General features: G+C 32.6%; 1 protein-coding gene across 4 annotated transcripts; it reads left to right on the top strand.

The window, feature by feature from the left end:
• Positions 1-5,828: 5,828 nt before the first annotated feature.
• LOC107954768 (aarF domain-containing protein kinase 1) lies at positions 5,829-21,431 on the top strand. 4 transcript variants are annotated; one of them, XM_016890433.2, is made up of 17 exons: positions 5,829-6,060; positions 6,154-6,237; positions 7,127-7,267; positions 7,364-7,434; positions 8,674-8,767; positions 11,466-11,543; positions 12,363-12,429; positions 16,271-16,356; positions 16,491-16,541; positions 17,962-18,009; positions 18,963-19,083; positions 19,195-19,375; positions 20,355-20,492; positions 20,563-20,675; positions 20,918-20,989; positions 21,085-21,168; positions 21,274-21,431. In XM_016890433.2, the coding sequence occupies exons 1-17, from the start codon at positions 5,917-5,919 to the stop codon at positions 21,288-21,290; spliced, it is 1,590 nt and encodes a 529-aa protein (XP_016745922.1). In that variant the 5' UTR covers positions 5,829-5,916; the 3' UTR covers positions 21,291-21,431. The 4 variants fall into 4 exon arrangements, with proteins under 4 accessions (XP_016745922.1, XP_016745921.1, XP_016745920.1 ...); XM_016890432.2 differs by having other exon boundaries at positions 21,260-21,431; XM_016890431.2 differs by having other exon boundaries at positions 21,085-21,431.
• Positions 21,432-27,306: the final 5,875 nt, after the last annotated feature.

The raw sequence follows: 27,306 nt of genomic DNA, 5'->3' as shown, positions 1-27,306 counted from the left end.
CTAATAAAGCCCTTATACAACAGATCTTGCAACTAATTTTTTAAATCTTTAAGTTCCAACGGTGTCATCCTACATGGAGTACAAGAAATAGGTCCTATTCCAAATTCCAGTTCAATCAAAAACTCTACCTCGCTCTCATGAAGCATTCTAGGAAGTTCCCCATGAAACACATCTACAAATTCTCTTATCGCAGAAACTTGACTAATCTCTTTTCTTGATTCAGATGAATCCATGATATAAGCTAAATAAGCATCTGTGCCCTAAACAATCATTTTCCTGGCGGACACTGCATAAATTACCAAGTTCGCCATTAGTCTGTAAACCAGGCATCAGCATTTCTTTACCTTCAACATTTCTTAGGTGTGCACTTCTAGTTTGACAATCAACCATAGCATTCTGTCTTGTCAACTAGTCTAGCCCCAAATTTTTATTAAACTCGTGGGAACTTAATAATAACAAATCTGCCAAAAATCTATATTCGCTAAAAACTAATGGACAATTTCTGATCAACTTATTCACCATAGTTCTTTGACCTAAGGGATTTGATACTAGCACATTCGTTTCAGAGTGTACTACTTCAAGATTAAGACCCTCTATACCTTAGTACAAATATATGAATGAGTAGATCCTGGATCAATCAAAGCATAAATATTGTTACCATGAAAAGAAAAATTACCAGTTATTACTTCAGGCATATCAAAATCCTCCTTAGCTTTCATCATATAGGCTCTTGCTGATGCTCAATAACTTAACTTACTAAGATTTTTCCTATGTGTTCCCTATACTGAACCAGATTTAATTGTCATTCCAAATCTACTCTCATGTTGAATCTTTTGAGAGCTTCTGACTGATTGTTCACTGCTTAATTCAATCTTTAACCATATAATCTTTGGACCCACACCCAAAACATGCCCTTAAACGCTTCTTGGATTCACCACCATGATTCCTACCATAATATTCACATTCACGTTCCATCATTCTAGAACCATCAAAACTTGCCATAGAATCAGGTGGTCTATTGAATCATTCACATTTGAAACTTATGAACTGTGAATCTTTTTTCGAAGCTGAAAAAGTTTGATCTCCAGGTTTCTTAAAACTTGCTAGTGAGGGAGGACTTCACCTACCTCTCTTTATCCTTTCACTTTCAAAATTCCTGCTCCTATCTCTAATGATCAATTTTATATTATGAACTTTTGCTGTCATTACTGCAAGTGTTTTACATTTAGCTGTTGCAACCAATGCACGAATCTCATCCCTTAGTCCCCATTCAAACTTATCACAAATTTCTTTTTCAGTTTGAAACATGTTCTTTGCATAGAAACTAAGTTTGAGAAATTCCCTCTCATATTCAATAACTGACATTCTCCCTTACCTCAAATACAAAAAATATTTCTTCATCTGTTCACCATAATCTGATTAACATATCTTTCTCTAAACTTTTCTAGAAAGAAATCTCAGTCAATCATTTGCTCAAGAGCCACACTAACCAAAGTTTCCCAGCATTGGTAAGCTTCTCCTTCTAACTGCGATATAGCATATCTAAGACTATCATCAGAAGTACATTTCAATTCCTCTATCACCCTACAAAAATGAGATAACCACTACTCAATCATAGTAGGATAATCACCTTTATCACTAAAGAACTTATTGTCACCTCTTTTCTTACTTACTCTTACAAGGTCAACCTTAAGTGGAGCCATAGTAGGTACTAGACGAGTAGGAAGTGTTAGGTGAGCCACTTTAGGCTGTGGTTGTTGTGGCTGATGTTGTTGAGGCTCTTGATTATTATGGCATCATAGTGAAAAACACATTCCTAAATGCATTCTTTACATTTTCCATATTATTAGCAGTAGTAGCTTCTTCTTGTGTAGATATATGACTTCTAGTTCTTTACACGTGGCTTCTCAAGAACCATTAGGCATTTCTTTATATTGTTAAAAATAAATTCTAACTTAATACGAAACATTAAAGACTAAGCCAAAGGTGTACTGTGCATGATGGGGTGTGACACAACCATCAGGTTTTCGAGAATCGGTTAAACCTTAGCTTTGACACCAACTTGTAACATGCCAAACCCGACCTTTTATGAGGATTCGAGTAAGACATGTCACTACAGAGAAATCATCAATCTTTAAAATCATTTTTGGCATATACTCTATAAAACTAGGGTTTTGTATTCAACATTTAATTCAAATAATAAATAAGTGTAAGTCATATGGCGTATAAACTTTAAAAAGAAAAATTTTCATCATATGAAATATAACACTGGAAAACCATTTCATATCTTAAATGAAGCTTCAAAAAAACATGGTTTGTTAACCATAGGTTTTGAATACAAATTCTTCTCAATTTACAATTAGACATTACCCCCTTTAAGTCATGCATAATACAAAATAACATAAGTCTCATAACAGTAGATGTTCTCTAGCGTAGTCTAATGATTTTAAAGATTTATGATTTCTCTGTAGTGACATGTCTTACTCGAATCCTCCTAAAGGGTCGGGTTTGGCATGTTACAAGTTGGTGTCAAAGCTAAGGTTTAACCGATTCTCGAAAACCTGATGGTTGTGTCACACCCCATCATGCACAGTACACCTTTGGCTTAGTCTTTAATGTTTCGTATTAAGTTAGAATTTATTTTTAATAATATAAGGAAATGCCTAATGGTTCTTGAGAAGCCACGTGTAAAGAACTAGAAGTCATATATCTACACAGGAGGAAGCTACTACTGCTAATAATATGGAAAATGTAAAGAATGCATTTAGGAATGTGTTTTTCACTATGATGCACAAAATGTCTTCATTTAGTAGTAAGCTTGAAAAGGAAAAAGGAAACAGGGTAAGTTTAAAAGAACTTAGTGAATTAAAAAAGAAGTCTTAATACTAACAATTGATACTTCAAGCAAATCACATTAAAGATTCAAGCACAATCATATAGTTCGCCAGATGGTGAGTACCATACACAGATAGTTTATTCGCCAATTTACTATTCTTTTGGCGCATACACTATTCTCATATGACCATATAGATAAACCTTCTTCATACCAACCATGTACTCCAGTCCTTAACTAGTTTCATATCATATATTCCATTCATATTCCTTTGTTTGTATCCTTTGTCATGATTTTCCAATTTGGTTTGCAACATACATTGGCCTTGCCAAAGGCTAGACAACCGTTTTCATGTATTGCGATCTGCTAGTTCAATGTACATTCCATTGAAGGCATCGCCATGAATATTTTTCCTTAACATCATTTTCATGATTCAGTCTGTATCATTCTTGGTAGAACCAGAAGGTAGTAGCTTAAGCATGAAGAATGATTCTTACACTTTAACACAGACATTATTGACTCATATTGACAACTTTGAACAACCATTTTTTATATATGCACAGTTCACTTTTACAAAGCATAAGTACTTACCTTACACGAATTATAAAACACGAATACCACACACATAAAAGTATGAAGGAACTCACTAGAAATACAACAAAGTCTATATAGCAAGACCTTTGCCTTTATCACTCATTCTACAGTGCCTTGAGTTAAAATATAAATAATTAAACTTATTAGATCATTGCACCATTGAACCTAAACATGCATGCAAGAAACATTAACGTTTAACCTAGAACCAATAAGCTTCCTTCTTTACATACTAATTTGCTATTTATGCATGTAGAGTTAAAAATATGTAAATAACTATGGAACTAACCTAGGGTTCATCAATATTTACCAAAGAGCTAAAACAAACGTAGGAGTTGGTTGAATATAGCGAACCCAACTTTAGACAGGTTTCTGGATTTAAGCTTTTCAGAGAATGCAGAGAAAATCAAGAAGAAGATGGATACAAAGAAAACACAAAGTTTTTCAGTGAAGACACTGATATCCTTATATACCTAAGCACGGAGACAAGGTTTAGTGGAAGGATCAGATTATTCCACTAACACTCTTGATTTTCGTGATTAAGTGCACTTATAATCATTTAAGTCTTATCAAGTACAATATCTTAGTCTCATTCTAACCAGTTCTTACTTGGATAACTAAATTGTCTTATTAAAATAATAAATAAATCTATTAACTACAAACTTAATGAATTCACCTAAACTTCTGGGATGGCATATACTCAATAGAAGAATCTACTAACCCACAAATCTCGCCAAAACACATAATTCACCAAAACACAGGATTCACCAATTAGTTCGTACACAAAATACTATACTTAAACAAAATTAACACTTTACTTTATCAAAACTACGCTTAATAGCATGACACAATAAATAATTACTAGATATAAAGACTTTGTCGGGTGGGCTGTTACAACTTAATTAGGTTAAAGAATGTTTTATTTCCATATGCAAGTCAGTTTTACTATAGAATACTGTTCATGCGAACCCAGTATGTTTGCGACCCCAACATGCATGCGAACCTTAGTTGTGATAATCTTACTATTAAGCGAACCTATAAAAGTGTGAGAACCCTTGTATGAATAAACTCTTTTATTACAAAGCTTGTTTGCATGCGAACCCATGATGTATGTATACTTGCGAACCAAGGCTTGATGTGTGCAAACTTAGGAAAATTTGCGAACCTCAGATTTTATGCGAACTTGTGTTTTGGTGTAAACTTATGCTTTATGTTGCATTGCGAACTCATATATTATTTGCGAACCTACGTTGTTGTATGAACCTTATTAATTACTTCTAAGTTTTTGTACTTTTATTTGAGTCTGTTGAATTACTCTATTTATTTCATTTTTGTGAACCGTTAAGTTTTATTATTTAGATTACATGCGAACCCTACCTCTATTTGTTTAATAAGCTCGCATGTTTTACATTCTATGCATGATATTATTTCGCTGCTATGTTTTAACTTAGCACTTTATAAGTTGGATATATGTGGTGTGTTGGAGGTTAGGTGGGGAGTTAACAGAGAGTCACTTCGGTGGTTAATATAGCTCTCCAAATTCGGGTCGAACCTACTCAGTCGGGTTTGGGGTGTTACAGAAATTCTCTAAGGTGCCAAAACAAAACGGAAGCAAACTCAAAAGAGAAAAGAGCAACAAAAGCACAGAAAAACCACAAGAAAGCAACACACACAAGGTGTTTAAATAAATGTTCTCAAAGTATCTCCATTATTTTGAAAGATTACCACGAAGTGATTATAAATGAGGGAGAAAGCTTTATTTATTGTTAAGCTCCTCCAGATCCAATGATGATTGAATTACATCAGCAGTTGAGATTTGTGCCTATCTACAAAATGAGAGTATTAAGAGATTTAAACTCTATATTTCTTTTATCCCTTAAGATTAACAATAATTATCCTGCTAACTCTAGTTTTACTAGAGCATTTCACTGAGCCACCAAGGCTTCAAGTAAATAAGATTCTCCATATGTTTCATGAATCGAACCAGTTCAAGTGGGTCAAATAAGTCTTATTTAATTAATTGATCTCCATGGGACGTTCTGTGCACAATGTTCATGAGTTTTGATCTACGACCCATGACACTTGAACAAATATAAAACTAATTTTAAAGTTAAACACAAAATCAATTTATTCTATTTATTCGGTTCGGGTTATCAAAACCAAAACAAAACCTAATTAACAATTTAAACTAATATAGCTAATCAAATTAACAAAAAAATAATTTCCCAAAAAGATTTTGTTTATTCGATTCAGTTGAGTAGATTTAAAATGGGTTTGGATGGACAGTACATCTATCTGTGACTAGTTAAAAAACAACCGTTATAATAAAATTAAATATTGTTACATAACAAAAAAAAAAAAAAACTAAATGTAACGTTACCAATAACCCATCCAAAGGCACGATGGAAATTTTGCACACCCTTTTGCATGACCCGACTCCCGCAGTAATATAGGCATGGGGCTAGCAGTAGGCAGGCAGATAGAGCAAACAAATGGTATCTAAGTTTCCGGCGAAGGCCACGGCTGCTTTTTGCCTAATCACTGCGGGCTGCTTCACATCTCAAGCCAATCTTCTCCCCTTCTCCGACTCTCCCGTTTCCCAAGGCATTCTTCGCTCTTCTCGTGCAATCTGCACTGTCCGACTTCTCTCTCTTTCTCTCGACCTCTCTTACTTTTTACTTTTTCCTTTTTGAAAATTTCTAATTATGATTTGTTGATTTGTTATGCAGGTTGCTATCACCGTTGCTGACTACAAGTATTCTTTATATGGGCTTCCGAACGACTGCGATGAGTATCGTCGTCTATTATCTGAGGTTCCTTTTGATATTCGATTAAACTAAATTGAATTATTATTATCATCGTTGCCTTTCTATAAACTAGAAATTCCCTGCAAATTTACCCTAAAACCATTTTCTCCTTTTATCAAATCTGATTTTGGTTTTCCCTATTTTCTTTTACTTTTTAGCAACGTTCGAGATATCAAAAACTGAATAATAGTAAGCATATACCTGGAGCTTTTGATGCCGAACAATGTCTTGCAATGTATGTGTTCTGTTACTCTTAGGCATGAAATTAAAAGCGAACATAAGAAATTGAATTAAGCTCCTTTAATTGTTGCCTTCATCTTCAACTGAGTTACCTCTTCGTGGGAGAATGTTTTTAAAGTGCATTTCCTCCATGACTGGATTGATAATGCATGGCTAAACTACATTTGCGATTTGATTATCCAACTTCAAAAAGTTACAAAATACTCACTAAATTATTCGAAAGTTTTCATTCAAGTAATTAGGCTATTAAAATCGCAAAATTATATACATTGATTTGAACTCTTCTGAAAAACCATTATATAGTTATTTCTGTTTTTTCCTCCACTTGTAAGAGCCAAGGAAACTGTAGTTACGAAAATATGTGTAAGAGCTATTGTGGTACCAAAAACTGAAATAAATTAGATACATAAAGAAGAAAAATATAACCTTGTCATACATGTTCACACTTTTATAATGTCTGTGAAAGTAATTCAAAGAAATGTTAGTTCCAGTCATCTTTATATTTTTTCCTCAAATAGTCAAAGAAACAAAATAAATTTCTTTGTATAAGATTTTTTTAGACTCCAAAGGCTGTATAGGTAAGCTTCAGCTTTGTTGAATGTTTGATCTGACGTATGCACTTTATGCTGAATATATGGTTTTTCACCCTAATTAGGTTCATTTGCGCTCAGCTAAAAGATTGCTGAAATTATGTGAAATAAACAAAGGTTTTTATGTGAAAGCTGGCCAGTTTGTTTCTTCCCTTCGTCAGATTCCTAAAGAATACTCGTTGACCCTTTCCTCGTTGCAGGATCAGGTGAGTTAATCTCATTTTCTTCTCTGCATATAATGTATCCCTAAGAGACACAACTTATAGGTTCTCTTTCTAATTTCTATTCCTATGTTACTCTAGGTGGTTCCTTATGATTTTAAGGTCATAAAAGAAGTATTAGTCAGCAATCTTGGCCAGGATCCGTCAGAGCTGTAAGTTGCATTTCTTTAATCATAGTTTGGACTCATATAATTGTTTATATCTTTCCTCGAAGTTTCTCGTGTTCAATCAGCATGACCCTGTTGAGAATTAATAAATGCGTATTAGGTGCTGACATGTAGTGCAGATGGTACACTACTTGCCAGTGCTAATCATAGTTTGGACTCATATAATTGTTTATATCTTTCCTCGAAGTTTCTCGTGTTCAATCAGCATGACCCTGTTGAGAATTAATAAATGCGTATTAGGTGCTGACATGTAGTTCAGATGGTACACTACTTGCCAGTGCTGTCAAGGTGTATTTCTAGGAATTAGGGTGTAGTGCAAATCAAGAAAAGTGCAGATGGTACACTACCTGGTTTCATTACTTTTTAGTGTCTTTTTGTTAGTTGTTCTTTTAATAGTTAAACAGGAAGAATAGCTTTCTTTATAACAACGGAAGTATGAACCTTGGGTCATGTAATGCAAAATTTTTTTATTCAGATGGAAGTGAAGGAAAACATTAAGCCTTTTGGTCCTGATTTCTTGTTAAATATGATAAATTTATCTTTTGTACACATCACGTTATGGAATGAAGTCTTTATTGTTTACTAATAAAATCATAAGTCTTATACATATGCCTACATTTATGTACAGTATATATAAAATCATTAAATTATGAGTTGTCTTTATAGCAAGCCATTTAGAATCCTGAATTGTTTATATTTTTAGCCAAATGCATCTTGAATCTACTTAAGAGTCCCTTTACCATGTATCTACCTATTGCAAAGCTTCCTCAAAGAATTTGTATTATATATAAATCTTGTCTCTTTATGCAAATCTGTAACAATTTAAAATTCAAACCCTTGTAATCTCAACTATTGCTAAGCTCTCGCCTCCCTAGAAATGTGTCCTTTTGGGTAAAGTGAATTCAAAATGAAACACTATTTTGGCCTTTATATTTAGGTTGGGCCTCCCCACTTGTTTCTAATTTGGTTTTAAGTTGCAATCTTTATGGTTATTTTTTTGCCTTTGAAGGTCTGACTAGTTAAGCTTTTAAAATAGTATAACTTCTTTTGTAGGTATTTGATAGAAATAGATCTAACAGTTGATTATGGAACTGAACATCTTGCTATAAGATCCTGTAGAACAAAAAAAGAAAAAGGGAGAAGCAAAATTTTATTCATTGGTTCATCTTGTGTGTGTGTTACCTAAATATTCTGTTGACTAGAAGATTTCTGTGTAAATTTTAGATTTACTTGGTTTAATGAGCAGCCAATCGCTGCTGCATCCATTGCGCAAGTGCATCATGCAATGTTGAAAGACCATCAAGAAGTAGCTATTAAGGTTAGTTGGCATAATATTGCTAACTCTTTTGTATTAAATGCCTTTGTCTTATACTAGACATGGTAATTCATGTAGCCATGCTGGTTTGTGTATTTTGCCATGTCATAATCATATTTAAGATATTTTATATCTTTATAAATTTTGATTTGTTAATAATTTGTTCAAAAAGATTTTGAGACATTTGCGTATTTGTCATATTCATGTTACCTTTTCTTATCATGTCGTCATTTAGTTATTTTTTGTGTCATGTTCATTTCGGATAAGTGTGTAGTGTATAATTTTGTCAAGTCCATCTTATATCTAGATGGGTAGAGTGAATAGAAAGATTTTTGAAGTGATTTCATCTACTATTGAAAAAACTCTAACCACTCTCGAAAACTTGCCCAAACCAACATGGTACTTGACCTAGGTTGATTGAAAAGGTCATTGAACCTAGCCACAAAGATACTTGAAATAGAAACATCTGAACATGAAATGAGACAAATGATTAAAGTAATTGCTAGATCCTTATACTTTAGAGTCTAGTGCAATTTTTAAGTAATTATGACAAAAAAATGAGCTCACAATTGATTGCATGTTCCCTTGTGGCAGAAAAGGGCAAATACATGCTTTTTCTTGCCGTTAATTTAATAACGTAAGTTGTTTTGACTTGTCATTGTAAGATATGGTCTCTACTATTATATAAAATGGATGGGTGAGTTGGTGTAACTAGTTAAATTGATAATAACTTACTTTATAAAGCTACTTTTAAAATCTAATGAAGTTATGATATCAAAATTAAGGCAAATGTGTAGCAAGTGCCATGAAGTCCTTTTCAATCAAACTATTTACATGTTATAAACCAAGCGATTTTGTTATTTTAAAGAATAATTAAAACAATGACTGTAGTGTCATGTGATTTATTTGGTAGCAAGAATGAGTTTGTAGGTTCTTTGTCATTGCATGTTAACATAAATAATGAGTTGTTGACTATGTTACTTATTTACTTGTTTAAACTGATAATTGAATTAATAACATTCGAAAATCAAATTTTGGGTGATTAAAGTTGAACTTTTTGATGGAGGAGTTGTGCATGCTTTACCTTTTACTTACCATGGGGAGCCAACTCATACGTGGTCTAGGTGGTTGTAAATTGCTCATAACATTTAAAAGTGAAGCTTGAATTATGAACTTGAAACTCTTCAAATTAACAGTCAAGTAGGAGCTTACCTTCAATATGAATTGGGTACTTACTCTTGAAGATTATTAGTTGTTATTGTTACTTTCCCTTGCCAAATGGGTGATGTTAGTTTCCCATCATTATTGAAAAGAAACATTTTGAGTTTAAGATGCATTGGTAGTTGAGTTGTTAGGTTGGAATTTGTTGGCAATGATAATCCATTTTCCTTTTTCTCCGTAATCAATCTTCTCATTTACGATCAACATCTTCTGGAGTCTTTCTTGAATTAATTTTTTTCTATGGAAAAATAAAGTGTCTTGGCGAGTCTTTTATGATGATTTTCAGAACAACCTATGGTTGTTCAAAGACCCTTTCATACATTTTATTAGGTATCAAGGAAAGTCAATTCTGGCCTCAAAGGATACGTCTCTTCTGATCAATAAGTGGAAATATCACTTTGTCGATTTATGGCAATATTATTTTTACCTGTGGTCTCAATCAGGAAGAGTCCGTATAAATCAATTATCTAAATATTCTCTCGACTTTCTGGGCTATCTTTCAAGTGTGCAATGTCATAAAAATAAAAGAAATGAGAAAGAAGGTTGCATATTGTTAAGTGGTGTTATTGCAATCTGTTAACTGTTGGGTTTCATGCTGTCTTATATTTAAGTTGGGATTCTCCACTTAGTACCATGTTGGATGCTTAACAAGGTATTAGAGTTCAGGTATGTTGTGTTCTTCTTGCCTAACCCTGTGGGAGTGTGAAGTGTTATTGGCCTACATTTATTAAGTATTGAGTTTCTTGTAGTCCTATTTTCAAGTTAGATTCCTCTAGTTATTGCTTTTTTTTTTTGATTTGATGTTTAATATGACATTAGAGGCTAGAGCACAGGTGTCTTATGTGAGGTTGATAACCTCTGCAAGGTTGTTCATGTGTAAGGCCTTTATAATCTACATTTGAGGGGTAGTGTTAAGAGGTGTTATATCTATTATGTATTAGGTTTCTTGTTATTTGTTATTGGTAAAGGTTATCTAGAAAGTATGGAGGGACCATGTTCTTAGGTTAGTAGTCAAAGCTATTACTTATTTCGGTATTCTACTATCATACAAAAGTTAAGTGTAGATATATTTATTTTTTATGAAATGCATGTTTTATAGTCCATTATTGACTACATTTTCCATGCTAAGATCAAAAGGGAAAAAAGGAATTTGTTTCCTTTGCATTTAGCATCTAACCAATACCCTATGCTCTTGAAAACCTAATTAAAACTAACTTGCATCGAAGTTTGTAAAATTAATCTGTTGCCATTTTCTTTGTTATTCCATTTATAACTTTAGTTATGTTCATTTGTCTCAAGAAAACAAAGGAATCATTGTTTTCCTTTTCCTTTTGTTGTTGTTGTTGTTGTTGTTGTCTCTTAAAATCTTTGGTTTTATGTCTTCTGACTTTTAGTGTTGAATACTTTTTGATTCATTTAAGATTTTTGATATGGTATTAAGTATTTGATGACAAAATACCTTTTCTTTTATGGAGGATAGGTGCAATACCCTGGAATAGAGAAGAAAATGAAGTTAGACACAAGAATTATGTATTCCCTTTCTGAATTTGTTGCATGGGTACACACTAAATTCCTTAATTTTTCTTAATATTTGTCAAATGATATTAGCTTTGTTTTTATGATTGAAGGTTGTTTTTGTCATGTTCTGTAAATTCAGTGGATTTTGTTTAAGCTATTTGAAAAAGTTCTGCATATTTGCAATTTAGCCATGACGTTCTTTCTCATCTTTATTGATGCCACTAGGACACTTTCTCTGGTTCAGATACTTACGATGTCAATATGCTATGATGAAAAGTGTATATTATATAATTTTGAGTAATTTGATCATGAGCTGTACCTTTTTTCTGACAAGTTTAATGATTTCGCATGTAGAAATATACTTTTATTGACATGGAATTCAAGAAAAAAAATGGTAAAAGATGAAATTTTCCATGTCAACAGAAAAAGCAGTCCGCATAATTAGTTTGTGAGCTAAAAGTTGCATATTATTGATACGTCACTATTGCATCATAATAACATATTCTTTTTTGGTTTATCAGTTGTCTTCAATTACTTGCAAGTATCAAGGTACAAGGAGTAAATTATTGAAAATTGGAATAATGGGATTGAAATACATTTTTTTTATTTGTACAAGAACCTCCTAGGTACTCAAAATCATATCAATAGCTTTGCTCTCAAAGATGCTTACAATGTGTACCACTTAAGAGTTTTGATGGCTTATTTATTTATTTATTCCAAATGTGGTCTTTGCAATGTTAAGCTAATCTTAGATGTCTTTATTTTTCCCCTTTTACCTTATGCTTTCCTATTTAATTTTTTATAAACATATTTTAGTTATATTAGGTTGCTTAATCTCTCACTCTCTCTGGTTGTTTAGTTTTTTCCGGAATTTAGGTTTCGGTGGTTGGTCTCAGAATTCACCGAGGCAATTTCTTTGGAGCTTGGTGAGTTATACAATTGCCTTTGATAGTCATTTTATACTTCTTGTCAATCCATGCTTCAATTTTATATTTCATGGGAAACTATGATCGTCAATCAAGTTAGGCAGGTATTTATCGGTCTGTTTTAGTATACTGTTTTTTATTTATCGGGATTTTGGGAAAAACAACATTTAATTTGGTTAGTATTCTGTCCATTGCCAGTGGAGTTTTTTAACTCCACAAGCAGGGTTTAGTACATGACACTTGTCTTTTTTAATTTATTTTTAATCTTTTTAATATTCCCTCAGGACACATGACAGCATTTCACCCTTGCTTGTAGAGTTTTTTTTAACTCAACTGGCAGTGCACCAAATAATTTTCCATTTAATATATTAAAATTTCAACAAATCCAAAGTAAAAAAGGAAAAAAAAAATCATCCTATACAATAAACAACAAGATTATCCACAACACGATTATCTACAACAAGATTTGAACAAAAGATTGAATGATATGTAAGTTCAAATTGATGATTTGAACAAAAAGAAAGCGGTTTCAAAACTTAAGGAAGAACATGAGTCATTGACAGTAGCCAAGGATGAGTTTGAAAAAAGATTAAATGATATGCAAGTTCAAATTTATGATTGAACAGAAAGAATAAGAGCTTACATAATTCATTTTTAATGTTTTATGTGGGGCAACAAAAATTGAATAATATGCTTAAATCTCAAAAAGCTTTCTTTTATAAAAGTGGTTTGGGTTTTTTAAATCTTTAAAAATAAAGCAAATTCTAAAAGTTTTTTGAGAAACCAAACTTTATCTATGATGCCTCTCTTTTTTGTATACATCATTACAAAAAGGGTTATAATGAGAAAATTTACTACTAGGAGTAAATTTAATAGAGCATGGATTTCAAAAGGAATAAACACTGCTCAAAATGAGGATATTCTAAAGGAGTGGATTCCTAAACGAACAAAGGTTGTTAAGACTGATGCCAAAGGACCCAATAAAATTTGGGTATCAAAATCCGAAGTTAGACACCACAAAGTTGGATGTTGCACTAGAGAGTGTCAATTTGAGACGGGAGATGCTTGAGATGTTGGATTTCATCAAAAGAAAAAATCTTAGTAGAAGTTGTCTCCTTAGATGACTATAATTTTTGTCAAATTTGCTTGAGCCCTTGTAGACTTGACTCTTTTCCCTCCATGCCCAAACCCAATAAAATTTGGGTATCAAAATCCAAAGTTAGACTTCACAAAGTTGGATGTTGCACTAGAGAAAGGGTCAATTTGAGACAGGAGATGGTTGAGATGTTGGATTTCATCAAAAGAAAAAATCTTAGTAGAAGTTGTCTCCTTATGTGACTATAATTTTTGTCAAATTTGCTTGAGCCCTTGTTGACTTGACTCTTTTCCCTCCATGTCCTCTAGTGGGTTTAACATGTAACTACCAACTAGTTTCCTTGGTACCTTTGCAGAATAATCATATCGAAGATGATTTTATCAAAATTATTGGATTTCAGTTGCCCATGAGGACCACTAGTGGTCAACCCATCCTTTTCAGTTGGTGCTATGGAGAACATAGAACTTCTTTAGCTTTCTTCTTGGTGGATGTGGGAATATGCTTGCCCAAGAGAAGGAAAAAGGGTTTTTCAAAATGCTTGAACCTTGATTTGATGATACTCATTGTTCAACCTAGTTAAAATTTCAAAGACTCGCTTCTTTTCAACTTTTGAAATTTAACTGTGTCTCTATTATAGTTTGCTTGAAAGTCATGACAACAATTAAGATCTTTCCATAAGCCATTTAGTTAATAAAAATAATGGGAAATTATCATTTCACCTTGGTTTATGCTATGGATTTTATTATGAATTTTAAAGATTTAAGCATAATTCTCCACTCATGGCTAGGTGAGAGTAGGTACTTTCCATATTTTGGTTGTAGTTTCGAGCAATATGTTATGGAAATTTGGGGCTACATGGAGTTGATAAGCCATGCCATAACAAGTTGTGGTCAGTTGTCCAAGGTTTCTTGCATCACCAGTAATATGATTCTGCAATCCTCTAGTATTGATGAATAATAAATAAGACAATAACCATGCAAAGTAGTTTCCATTAAGCTTTACTAGACTTATATGCAATGAAGCGTTATCAGTACTAGTGGCAGCAATTTTCTTATCATCCACCATTTTTCAATAAAAGGTAAAGAAATATAACCAAGCCTAGCAACTAGATACAACAATTTAAAAACCCAAACCTAAAAAATCCTTAAAATGGAGTTAGCAAAGACTTACTATAACAAATAGAGTCCTTTTAGCCACCACCAAATAGAGTCAACAGCAATAAATATAGGAGGGTAACGCAGCAATGAAGCCAATGATGAGATAGAAAGAACTCTAGTGGGGTGAGCTACACAAAGTGGCATGTGAGACGTACATGCTGGAAGGACAATGGGGTGAGAATAGAAAAAAGGCCTAAATGGGGGAAATACCAATTTTGGCTTTCTAGGGTGTAAGAGAATCTGGAAAAAAAATTCTCATTTGGAACCTTACATCAGGATTTAAGGCTCTGATAGGACCGATGAACGCACCGCTTTTCTATTGAAATTAGTACATACTAGTATTGGTTAGTTTCAATGTATCATTTTGGATTTATCGATATTTAAAATCCATATTTAATATATGTATATAAAAGTATTTACAAATATCAAATGAATGAGATTAAATAAATTTGCAATATAAAATATTCACCAATAAGTTTCACAAATAAAAATCTATTATTAAACAAATCCAAAATGAACAAGGGAAAAGAGATCATTCCATAAACAGCATGATTATCCCATATATGTAAGTTTATTTTTATTTTCAACCTTGTTCATGCACTAGCAAGTACACATTGTTCTGGTCCGTCTGACTGGAATTGGCTGGAACGAGCCAATGCGACCGGTATATGTTGAAAATTTCAACGATGCAGAAAAGAGAGTTGGATGTTTCGGTTTACTACTAGAACAGTGTACATTGGCCAATATGGCCAAAACCGGCATGGAATTGGCTACCTTGTCTGATACCGTAAATATTTTTGAAGAATTCTAAAACAAGATTAAATTGATTCCCTTGTGTTTCTATTTGATCAATTTACATTGGTATGCATACAAAATGTTGAAGCCTAAAATAGGAAAGATACAATAAGTACAATAGAATAAAATCACTAGAAAGTAGGAACTAAGAATCTACCCAAATAAACAAATTTGTAAACAGTCCGCAAGCATGAATTGTTAAGCTTTTTAAAGCAATTTTATAACAGATTGCTACTTCTTGATACATTGCTTGGATATTATATGTGCTTCAACAAAAAAACAAATAGACATTGAACAAAATGATGTGGAAATTAGAATAAAATGATTTTTTCCTTCTATTTTTAAAGATTTATATTAGTAATAAAAAAAGATAATGTGATTAGAGATAGAGATATGGTGAGAATGATGAAGCGGTGAATAAGGTAACTTATGGTGTGCTTTATTTTCTGGTTCTTGTGTCATAGGGCTTTGTTTTTGTTTGAAAGGCATTATTGGTATATAATTCCATTTGGCAATCATTAAAATATTCTAAGATAATACATGCCAAGGTATTGTGGAGATCTTTTCATTAGCCAAACTAGTGTTTCGATTCTGAATCATAATTAAACCTCAGTGACTTTTACCTAATTTACTCAGAAGATTAATGTTGAAATTGGCTGACCCAGATATCAGTTGATATCCTTCTTTCATTTTGTTTTCAACTTTAGAACCTCGAGTGCTGTAGAAGTAATTTTAAGTTGCTTACTTCCTCTGGATGCAACATTTATTGGTTTTGCGTTCTATATGTCCATAGATTTTGTTCAAGAGGCAAGAAACTTTGAGACAATGTCTAACAACTTTCGAAACAACAAAGTTGTTCGAATACCTCGTATATTTTGGGTATGAAATGGTTGTTTTACTCTTCCTTTTCTAGTTTATCATTCATTGATTATGTTTAACATTCCATGCTTCAAAATATGGTGTAACCATGTAAAAATGTTTGGTTTATGTAAAATCCACATTCTACTCTTCAGGATTTGACGACAAATCAAGTTCTCACAATGCAGTTTTGCCACGGTCACAAGGTAAGAGCATACAACTAATCAACCTTTTCTGGAGCTAATTGAAAAACAATGAAAATAACGAAATAGAAGTGTTTGTTTGAATTTTATCCTTGTTTTTTTACCGCCTCGAGTTTTATGTATCTTTTTATTATTTTTACTGGGTTTACCTTTTGTGTCTAGGTGCAAATGTCTGTTAAGACTAACTTGCGTCAGATAGTTATAGTTAGAGGTTGGCTTTGAAAGCAGCTTAGATTAGTTTGCCAAGGAAAGATTAAGCTATTTCCAACTTGAGAAAGAACTGTATTGACTAATTGGTATAGCAGATTATTTGGGATATAGCAGATTTTTTGGGATGTAATTAGCCTTTATTTTGGGATTTTGTTTTCCTTTTTGTTCCTAATTTTTGTATATAAATACCCATGTATTTTGTTTTTCAAGAAGTCAATCAACAAAGAGTGAAATTTCTTCACACTTCCACTGCCATATCTCTGTTTTTAACGAACTGCTTGCTGGAAGATAAATCCAATGAAATAGACATTACTAGCATCAACCTAGAGTTACTAAGCCTGAAATTTCAACGTCATGCTTCAAATATTGAAGGATTATATTAGGTTACCATGTGATTGAGCTATCATCATTCTTTACTTGACTTCAGAATGTGTTGCCAAGTTTTTACATTGTGGTTCTTAGCATGCAGAACGGAACAAGGCTATATGAGTAACAACTAGAGGTGTTAAGTACTTTTACATCACTTAAGCTTGCAATATGCAAGTGATATGAGATTCTCTGTCCACATTGTTCACCCTATTTAGTCATGGGTTCTAATCACATGGGACATCAATTTTGTTAAAAAGCTAATTAAAAAGTGGAATCTTCAGTTCTTATTCAGTGAAGGTTTGAGATATTCAATCAAGTGGGATAATTAATCGACTTGTGCTTATATTGGGTTACATTTGAGAGTTGCTTTAGTTAGTTTATGCAAACTCATTTAAATCCGCATACACTATATGTAGTATGAATTTGGAGAAGGAAGAGTTATAGAGGAAAAATGGTTTAAAATGCATTAGAAGCTTTTATTTGACCAAACAGTTACTTTTGGATTTCATTCCCCCATGTCATGTGGAAAAGCCTTTTAAAAGGCTTTAGAACTTGCAAATCCTTTCAATGAACAACTCTACAACTCTTCTTTTTGAAAATACATTCTTTTGTTTTCTCTACTTTATCTTCTAACTAGATCGCTACTTAGTAGGGCTCAATTTGTGAACTTCCTGTCATTCGAACAATGTGTTTTGGAACATGATTTTGGGTAAGGAGTTGTAGCAATAGTTTGGATATGGTACTATATCCTCATGCATACAATTATAGAATATTTGTTGATGTTGCCCTTGTTTCATTTGCATATTATGCTTTTGGGTTGACAATAACATACTATTATTTTCAGGTTGATGATGTTGTATTTCTGAAGGGAATGAAAATAAATCCTGAGAAGGTTTCTTCTTTTTTTCTTTTTCTTTTTTGAGAAATGTTTCTAAAATTTTCTTATGATAGTGATGTGGAAAATAGCAATTAGAGTGATTTTAGTGTGGAAAATATCAGTTAGTCAATTTAGGACATTATGTTTCAATTATAGTGATTTTGGGAATCATTTTACCCTTGATTTTAGTACTAATCTAGAGAACTTATTTATTGTTTCTTAGTTTATAGTCTCTGGTTGTGTATAAATCCTAGCCTTCTAATTTCTAATACGCATGCCATTCTAGAAAATATATACACTTATCTGTTTTCTACCCTTCTTGTCACATGTAGAGGTGCCCATGGGCTAGACTGAGGCCCGGTTTAAAAAGAATTTCAAGCCCAAGCCGGTTTTCGGCCTAGCCTGGCCTGCCCAAAAAGCTCATTTTACTATTAAAAATTTAATAAAATATAAAAAATATATTTTAGTTGATATTTATATTTTTATAATTAATTTTAAATTTTTTTATTATTTAAATTGAATTCAGGCCAGGCCACACCAACCTGATGTGAAAAATTCTTGTTGAAGCCCCGCCCAAGTCTGCCCGCCAAACGGGCTGGGTGGGCTACCTGACCATTGGATAGGTCTAGTCACAAAGTAGCAAAGCCAAAGTTGGCTTTTTGGGAGTTCGATTTTGGCCTTTTCTGCAGATTTTCCCCCTTTTTCTGTGTTTATTCCTGAATTTGCTGGTGCTTTACTCATTTTTTTTTTATCCTTACTTCGAATTTTAGCTTTCATTGCCGAGTTTTTCTGGACATTTCCTTTGCTCTTCTTTTTTTAACTGAATTTCTTGTCTATGACGTCCAACATGTTTGACAGCCAAGTAATCGAGTCCTTCTGTGTAATTTGAGTAGGAGATTTACAGAATATTCATTCTATTGTAATGAGGTAGATGTGCTTGAGTTGCCTTCATTTGGTTTGTTTTGAAGGTTGCAAAAAAGTTGTTGGAAGTGTTTGCTGAAATGATATTCGTTCACGGTTTCTTGCATGGAGATCCACACCCCGGTAATATATTGGTGTCTATAGAAGGTCAGGGTGGCTTTTCTTTGGGTATGTCCTGATTGTTCACTTCTATTGTTTTCTATCTAAGATGAACATTACTAATTATGTGAGGATGTCTTTGTGGAACTTACCTTTATGATGAGAAGATTGAAAATGCAGTTCTTTTGGACCATGGAATCTGCAAAAAGTTGGATGAAGTGTTTAGGCTTGAATATTGTCAGCTTTGGAAGGCTTTGATTCTTTTAGACTCAAGAAAGATACAGCATTTAGCTGAACGGTTTGGTGTTGGGAAGTACTACAGATACTTGCCCATCATTTTCTCTGGAAGGACTATAGATAGGTGATCCACATTTCTTCTTTTCTAATTTCTTTTCTTTAATCTTGCTATTTGTCAAGGATTGCTAGTTTTTATGATCATTAAGTAGGATGCTAATAAGGTTTTCCATTAAGAATTTGAATCAAAACAATACTTGGAAGAAATTTATAATTTGCTATAGATTATGGAATTGTCATCTTTGATAATAGCACTTGGCAAATGTAACTTTCATGATTACTATACTTCATATGATATTGGAAATCATAGATATATTTTTCAGGCTGGTCATTTTCCTAAGACAAACAGATAGTACATTTTTGGGAGGATCATAATTTCCAGCACCCGAGCTCATGTGTTGCTGTACTAATAATGATTATTGGTTTATTGCAGCACAAGCTAGTCTGTTCGAAGAGATTTTTTAGTCCCTTAAAGAAATTTCTCGTTGAGATAGTAATCCACTTATCAAAACTTGATTATTTGAATTTTGAAGAAATTTGTAGTTATTTGTCTTTAAATTAAGCATAAAGAAACTGTGTATCACCTTTATATTTTGGTCTTTTTTTGTTTTATTTCTTAAGTTATAATTATACTTTGTCAGCCAAATACGTGTGGGGAATTAGAATTTCTTATAATTATAAGAGTTCTTGGGGCAAGTAACTGGGGTGCTACGTTTATGTTTATATTTAATTCAGTGGGACTTAATAATTATAATGATTACCCACACTTGTCACGCTTATAATTATACACAATTGCACCCAAATTCAATTACAGGTGGCTTTCCAAACACATGTTTAGTAGTATTCATTTAAATGATAACTAGAAGCATAAATCTTTCTGTAGGTTCCTATCCTCCTGATATGGTGAGGCATCTTACATTTTTCCTTCTGTGTTTTTGATTTGGGAGAGGTGTTGACTGGATAGATTGAAGGTTCAGTTTACTGACTATTATATTATAACAATTATGATACCAATGTAATTATCCCTTCTGTAATCTGATTGGCAGTAAATCTGGCATTGGGAAGGGAATGTTGGTTGAAGAGCAAAAGAAGCTGAAACAACATTTGAAGGCTCTAAAGATGGAGGACATATCTTCGTTTATGGAATCTCTTCCTTCCAACTTTCTCATAATATTGCGGACAGAGTATGATAAATTCAGTAGCCTATTTGGAGTTCAATAGCTCCTAATCTCATTTTGGTCTTTCCTGTTTTAGTGAATTACTGAGATCTACAGTAAGCAAGCTTGGTGCTTCAAAATGGGTGAGGTTGCTAACCTATGGAAAATATGCCTCACTTGGTCTCTCTCCGAAGTCGAATCCATGCTCTGGTAAACATTGCTTCTAAACCCTTTTTTTTTCCTTTAATTTTATTCTAAAGCAGTTGTTATCTGGCCAAGCCAGGGAGAGCTTCTAATGGATGCATCTGTTGTTGTGTCTGTACATTTATGAGTGTATAGTAAGAAAGAGATTTTTATATTCACGAGCCGTTAACGTCGGTATTCTTGGAAGGCTCTGATTTTGTGGTTGCATATTTTGTTTTAATTTACAATTTAAGGAATCGTGTGTTCAGGTTTGACATCATTCGCCCTATATACCAGATTGATAGGAAATATAGAATACATTCTTCTAAGGCTTACTATAGGTAAGGGTTTTTCTTCTCCTAAGTTCTGATATGTAGGTATGTCAGGTAATAAAAAAAAGGGTACCTGAATGATTGGAACATTTTAACATTTTCAGGGGTAATGAATCTGGTTTTGTGGATGGAGAAGCTGAAGCGATGTCTGAATAAGTTTTATGGAAAGATGAGTGCTGCTGGAAAAGGTATGTCGACACTGTTCTTCAACATCTACTTCAAAATGTAGATTCTTTTTTCTTTCTTTTTTGTCTTATGTACTTCGTTTTTTACTCTAAGTAAATTTTGAGCAGAAGCCATAAGTAGATAAAGCTTCCTAAGGCTCGAGGAGCACTGTATTGTAGTTTGATATTGGCTTCTATTGTACAACTACAAAATTACTCTGAATCTGAAGAATTGTAAGAACAAGAATATTACTCAAACTTGGTCTATGAAATTATTTTAAGTACCATTGACTGGGTATGGATTTTGAGTTCAAGCATTTGCAAATTTACTACAATCTTTTTACGTCAGAAAAAAAACACAAACTTAGATAAGAATTTAAAATCTAGTTTTATATATATAGATTTATATATAAAAGCATTCATTTGGAAATATTTTTAATCACGGAAAATTTTTATCATTCATTATTGTTATATCCAGGCCAAATGGGCTAAGGCCTGTAGCGAGGCCCAAAAGAGCTCAAGTTCCAACTGGTACAAAGATCACACGAGCTTAGGCTTTATAAAGTACAAAACTTAAATGCTAACAAGAACAATGTCACGTGGCACGTAGAGGAATCATCTCTAGCTTTTACCCTACTCAAAAGCTATGCATAGTGTGACTTGTCAACATTTCTAACAAATAAGAAACATTGCATTAGCTAAAAGACTAGATAAGACTAGATTTGGGCAATTAAGGGGCAACTTAAAGCTTTATTACATATGTTAAAATTTAACTTAATTTTAGCTTTGACCACGTATATATTTGGATCCAGTCCAACCACTTACGATCCTTGTTATTCGGTAGCAAGTTTTAGCCCAAATCCTATCTAATGACAACAAGTTCTGGGACAACTAATCCGTTAAAAATGTCAACTTCAACTCATCGGTGTGTTTTCTCTAAGATACCACCAGTTTGTTTTACTAATCAGTTACCATTGGATAATGCCAAAATCTTTTGAGCATTGGTCCTTCGCAACCACTTCTACCATTAACGACGATTGTAACACCCCCTTACCAAGTAAGAAATGCTACATTTCCATACCAAACACATCACTCATGTTCCACTCATCTTTTAGACTTATTTGAAGCTATTTAAGGCTTCTTCAATAATTTCTAAACTTAATATGTAATCCGATTGCAATCAGAGATCATTCAGGGACCCCTCGATGTAAAAAACAACATAAATTAAGAAAATAAGGTAGAGGTATCGATGCATGCCCCAATTTATCGATACCTTGACCTTGATACTATTCATTTTTACATTTTGTTTGAGCTTTATCGATACAAGTCCTCTAAGTATCAAAATTTGGGTGTATGGAAGCTAAAATCAAGCTTAAAAACACCTCAAAAAATGTCATAACTTACTCCAATTAATGCCAATCATTCTCAATCATTCTTTGACCTTAAAATACTCCTAATTATCTTTGTAAACTGTCATGCAATTCATCTATTAGAGTTGCATGACCCAAGTTCTTGTTAAAAAAAATAATGGCAAAATAGGGGGATCTGTGGGGGCAAAGGTCAAGGGCCGCAACCGCTGCAGATCCCTATTAAGTATAAAACTGGACTGGGGTCGCAACCAGGGGTGTGCCCCCACAATACAGTACAAGCTGTACAAGTGGAATTCGTATAGAAGTACACTTATTCTATTTGATATTGATTAGAATAAGGTGTTTCAACCTCACTACATTGCTTCTATTTGACATTGATTATAATAAGGTTTTTCAACCTATAAATAGATGCAATCTAAACTTCTCTTGTATCATTCAAATTCGACATTAGTGAATTTTCTTCTCCTCTGCCCGTGATTTTTTTCCCGAAAGGATTTCCATGTAAAATTTGTGTGTTCTTATTTTTCTTTCTTTTTTCTTTGCAATCGTTTTATATTGTCATTGTCGACGTTCAACTTTTACATCATCCATATTCAATCTCCATCTAATGTGCCACAAAGGTTCAAAACATCTCCATTTAAACAAAACTCAACTTTGTGCCAATGCCCTAACTATCACTTTCCTACTTATCGGATACCTAGGTACATGCCACACTAATTCAAAAGACAAAAAATCCATAATTCTCAATTCTTACCTTATTGATGAGTTGTGATTTGACAAACCATGCTCGACCTCTTTTTACACAAACACTTTCTGAAATCTACATATTTGAAAACATGTTAAGCTTTATAGGAGCTTAGTAAGTTGATAAAAGAGAAAGCAGAAGAAGATTGTATTCAAGTTGTTCGACTCGAGAAAGAAATATTTGGATCGCACTTGAAAAGAAAAAAAACAAACAGATTTAGAAAAATAAGAAAAACAAAGAAAATTAAAAATAAAGGATAAATATTCAACATAATAACTAAAAAAAGAAAACAACTTGAATTTCTTATCGATCAAATTTGAGTGTTTTTGAGTTGTTTCATTATGCTAAATACTGTGTTTTTTGCCGATTTTGCTTGAACAGCCTCTAAAAATTGTCTTTACCCTATTTTTTTTTAAAAAAATATTGATTTCAGTGGGTAAACGAATTCAAATCGATTTGAAATTTTGTTTACTATTTCTTGCAACTTTATTAAATGAAAAAAATATTTCCCACAAAAAATTTAAAAAATAAAGAAAAGTAAAAAAATAAAAAAAAAAAGAAAAACATTTTTGTGTTGAATTTCGTGCCCAAAATTTCCAGATCTTATATTTATCATATAAAGAGGCTCTAGTTTAATTTTTGTGATTTTAGCACATCAGAAACACCTTAAACGAAAAATTCAAGTTATTTTCCATTGTTTCGAGTTTTTGCTGGGTAGTTTATTTTCTTTGATTCTAGCCATAGGTTTTCTTTTGTTTTTAGCTTTTCTTTATTCTATTATGCATTCTAACACATTTTCGCTTCTTGTGTTAATAGGTACAAAAAAAGTTGCCTCTCCTTTCTTTACGCAACTTACTTCCCTTGGGGTCAAAGTTTTCTTTTTCTTTTTAGAGCATTAGGTCAGCTTTGTTAGAGAGTGATCACACATATTTTCGAATATTTTTGCATTTGATTACTCTTTAAAAGTTATAAGTGAGAAAATCGTAACTTTTTCTTTTGCCTCGAGTTGTTTATTTTTATGGTGAGTGCATAACGGTGAGGCTTGATTTTATTTGATCAAATTTATGTTTGAGTACTTTTACTTTCAAATTCTTAAAATGGTGTGCACACATAGTATGGAAAAAGGAGAATGATAAACCTTGGGCAAAGTATAAATATCATATTTGTAAAAAAATCTGCATGAACATGTTGTTTCCAATGCCCAAAAATATTCTATTGTTCATGGATTTGTTAGGAAAGACATTTGAACAAAGGTCATTGCAAGATACACACACTTAAACGACCTTTTGAGGAGCACAAAAAAATGTTTGGTGATTAGAGGGATCACCAAGACTCTAAATGCCTACAAGCAAAGGAGAGTAAGATTTATCTTTCACATGTTGTGAAATGTCATTGGTGTGGGTCAAAAGATAATTATGGTTCCCAATGTTCAATTCGCTATCCATCTAGTGATGAAAGTTGAGAAGAAGAGCATACGTATGACACTGAGCCTATTGAGGACTCTTCTTTTAATGCTACCATTGACGATGATGATATGAATGAGAAAGAAACTTCGAGTGACACCATTTGTGAAGACAGTAAATGATTTTGTGCCTATTGTTGAATTGAGATCTAACATTGCACCTTGTTCCAAAGTTGATGTCAAAGAAGTTGACAGTAATAGTGAGAACTGTAATGATGATGATATTGTACTTTGTGAACCAGAAAAAGTTGATAGTGAGAAGTTTTTCCTAGAGCTTATGGATTTGGACGATTAGACCTTTTTTGTCCTCCTAAATAGTTGTGTATTTTGATGAATTCAGTGTTCAAAATTTTGTGAAGGGTTAAAGGGAATTGATCTGATTCAAGTAAAAAGACTAAGAGAAAGAGACATTGAGCAATAAAAGTCAATTTAGTGGTCCAACTTTGGTGAGCGAAAATTCTTACAAGGTAAAATTAGAGAGTTCAATTCAAATTGAAAAAGTGGCAAAGAAAGAGAGAACATATCCAAAAGAGAGGAATGATTATGTTTTCACTAACCTTAGTTGGAATTTGTCTAGTGGTCTTGTTTAATTCTTTTAGAAATTTGTTGATCCTTTGAGAGGAGCTTGATTAACCCATTCCACCTATGATAAAAATTCTTTCTTATTCAGCCAAGAACAAGATTCGAGGACAAATATTTTTGAAGAAAAAGGGGATGGTACATGTATGGATGGGGTAAAATTTATTAAATTTCATTCACTGAAGCTACCAATTTTCAAGTTTGGAAAATCAATCAACTTGTGATGACTTTTTAGATGGGATCTAGACATTTTTAGGTTGAGATGGTCTTCATAGCTTTCGAATATCTATCTCTTATCTTCGAAATGCACTTTGAATCACTCGATTTTGAGTTTGTGAGCCCAAGTTATGATCATTTTAGTAAAGACTACACAAGCAGAAGTTCCAGACAGGATTATCATGGAAATTATGATTTTCAAGCTTTTAATTTGAATTTAAATTATATTGAGTTCAATTTTTAGGCTTAATTTTTATTATACATGAGTCCAATATTGTATTTATTAGGTTTTATTATTTATTTTTTTCGAATTTTGGATATATGTTTTAAGTATTTTAAGTTATTTAGGAGTTTTATGTTTTTTAGTCAACAAGAAATGTTAGTTTAAAACTACTTATTTAGATTAATTAGAATTTCAGTATACTTGAGAATTTTATTTGAATGTACTTAGCTAACTTATATAAAAGCCTATTCATTGTTCATTAGATACACAATTATTTTTCATTAATAAAATTTCAACTCCGGTAGTTAGTTTTTTTGTGCAAGATTGCTTTCTTGTGATTTTTAGAAGCAGTTTTCTTCTCAATTTTCTTCAAGGAGTCGTGAGAATTCATTTTTTTCATCATTCAATTTTTCAAGGATTATTTCTTAGGGTGTTGATTAGAGTCATTAATTGAGTTTATTGGGGTTTATACCTCAAATGGTTCAATTGGATACTTATCCATCTATCCATCGATTTATTTTGGTACATAAAAAACATCTTTCAAAATAATCTTCCTAAAGTTACCAAAGTAAATATGTACATCTCCCACAACTTCAGTTGCTACAGTGGTCTCATTTCTTGTCCGCAATGATAGATTCTTCTCTAAGATCTTTTGTCTCCTCGAACCCCTGTTAAGAAGCATAAACATGATTAGTGATCCCCGAATCAATGACCTATTAATCTATCGGATCCTTTACTAAACATGCTTCTACGACAAAGAGTTTCATATCTTTGCCTTTGGTGGCTAGGTTGTAACGACCAGGTTTCCAGTGGTGTCGAAAATGGTGATTTTGGAACCTTGTTTTGTGATTGTCGAGTTCGTAAATATTATTTAATAATATTTACGAGATAGATATAGTGTTATTGTGAATTTTGACTGGATATATTTTATTAATTGGTTAGTTAGTCAAGGTATGAGTGGTACGTACCGAAAGTAAATGGTTTTGGGAAATGAGGTATTGAAACCTTGTTTTCACAAACTAAGCTCTTAAGTATTATTATTAAATATTTTACAGAGTCATTTTATAAGTTAATTGAATTTTGGATAGGTAATTTAGTCAAATTAATGGTTAATTAAGGAATAAGAACTAAATTATAAAAGTGGTGAAATTTGACTATTATTAATTTTATTAGATAAAAAGCCAAATAGTATAATTAAGGCTTTAAATGGTAATAAGCCAACTTTTAAAGTTATTAGACGGTAAGTGCATAGTTTTGGATGAATTATATGTTAAAAATATATTATATTATAATTAAAAGTAATGAAAATATGTTATAACATAAAATTTAAAGTAAAAGAAAGGAAAAAACATCATTTTTCTCCATATTATCTTTCTCAAAACCAAACCCAAGGAAGAAGATGAAGGCTTCCGATGTTCAAGCTTTGAGCTCCGATTGATCGAAATTAGACCAAACTGAAGAAAATCGGGGAAATGGTAAAAATTTCAGAGTAGTCATTGACATTCCTATCCTTGTTGTTTGTTCTTGGTAAGTTCATATGAGACTTTATTTATTGATGATATATTTG

The sequence above is a fragment of the Gossypium hirsutum genome, chromosome D07 (genome assembly GCF_007990345.1).
Source record: "Gossypium hirsutum isolate 1008001.06 chromosome D07, Gossypium_hirsutum_v2.1, whole genome shotgun sequence".
In the NCBI taxonomy this organism is placed as follows: Eukaryota; Viridiplantae; Streptophyta; class Magnoliopsida; order Malvales; family Malvaceae; genus Gossypium; species Gossypium hirsutum.
Note: the sequence above shows the minus strand (reverse complement) of the source record. Positions and strands in the feature narration are given on the sequence as shown.

What these genes read in the sequence shown, in the direction of transcription:
- LOC107954768 (XM_016890431.2), top strand. Translation starts at nt 5,917, where the DNA reads ATGGTATCTAAGTTTCCGGCGAAGGCCACGGCTGCTTTTTGCCTAATC. An exon ending in CTTCTCGTGCAATCTGCACT is followed by an intron (nt 6,061 to 6,153) that starts GTCCGACTTCTC and finishes TTTGTTATGCAG; the next exon opens with GTTGCTATCACCGTTGCTGA. An exon ending in TTTCTGAATTTGTTGCATGG is followed by an intron (nt 11,544 to 12,362) that starts GTACACACTAAA and finishes CTGGTTGTTTAG; the next exon opens with TTTTTTCCGGAATTTAGGTT.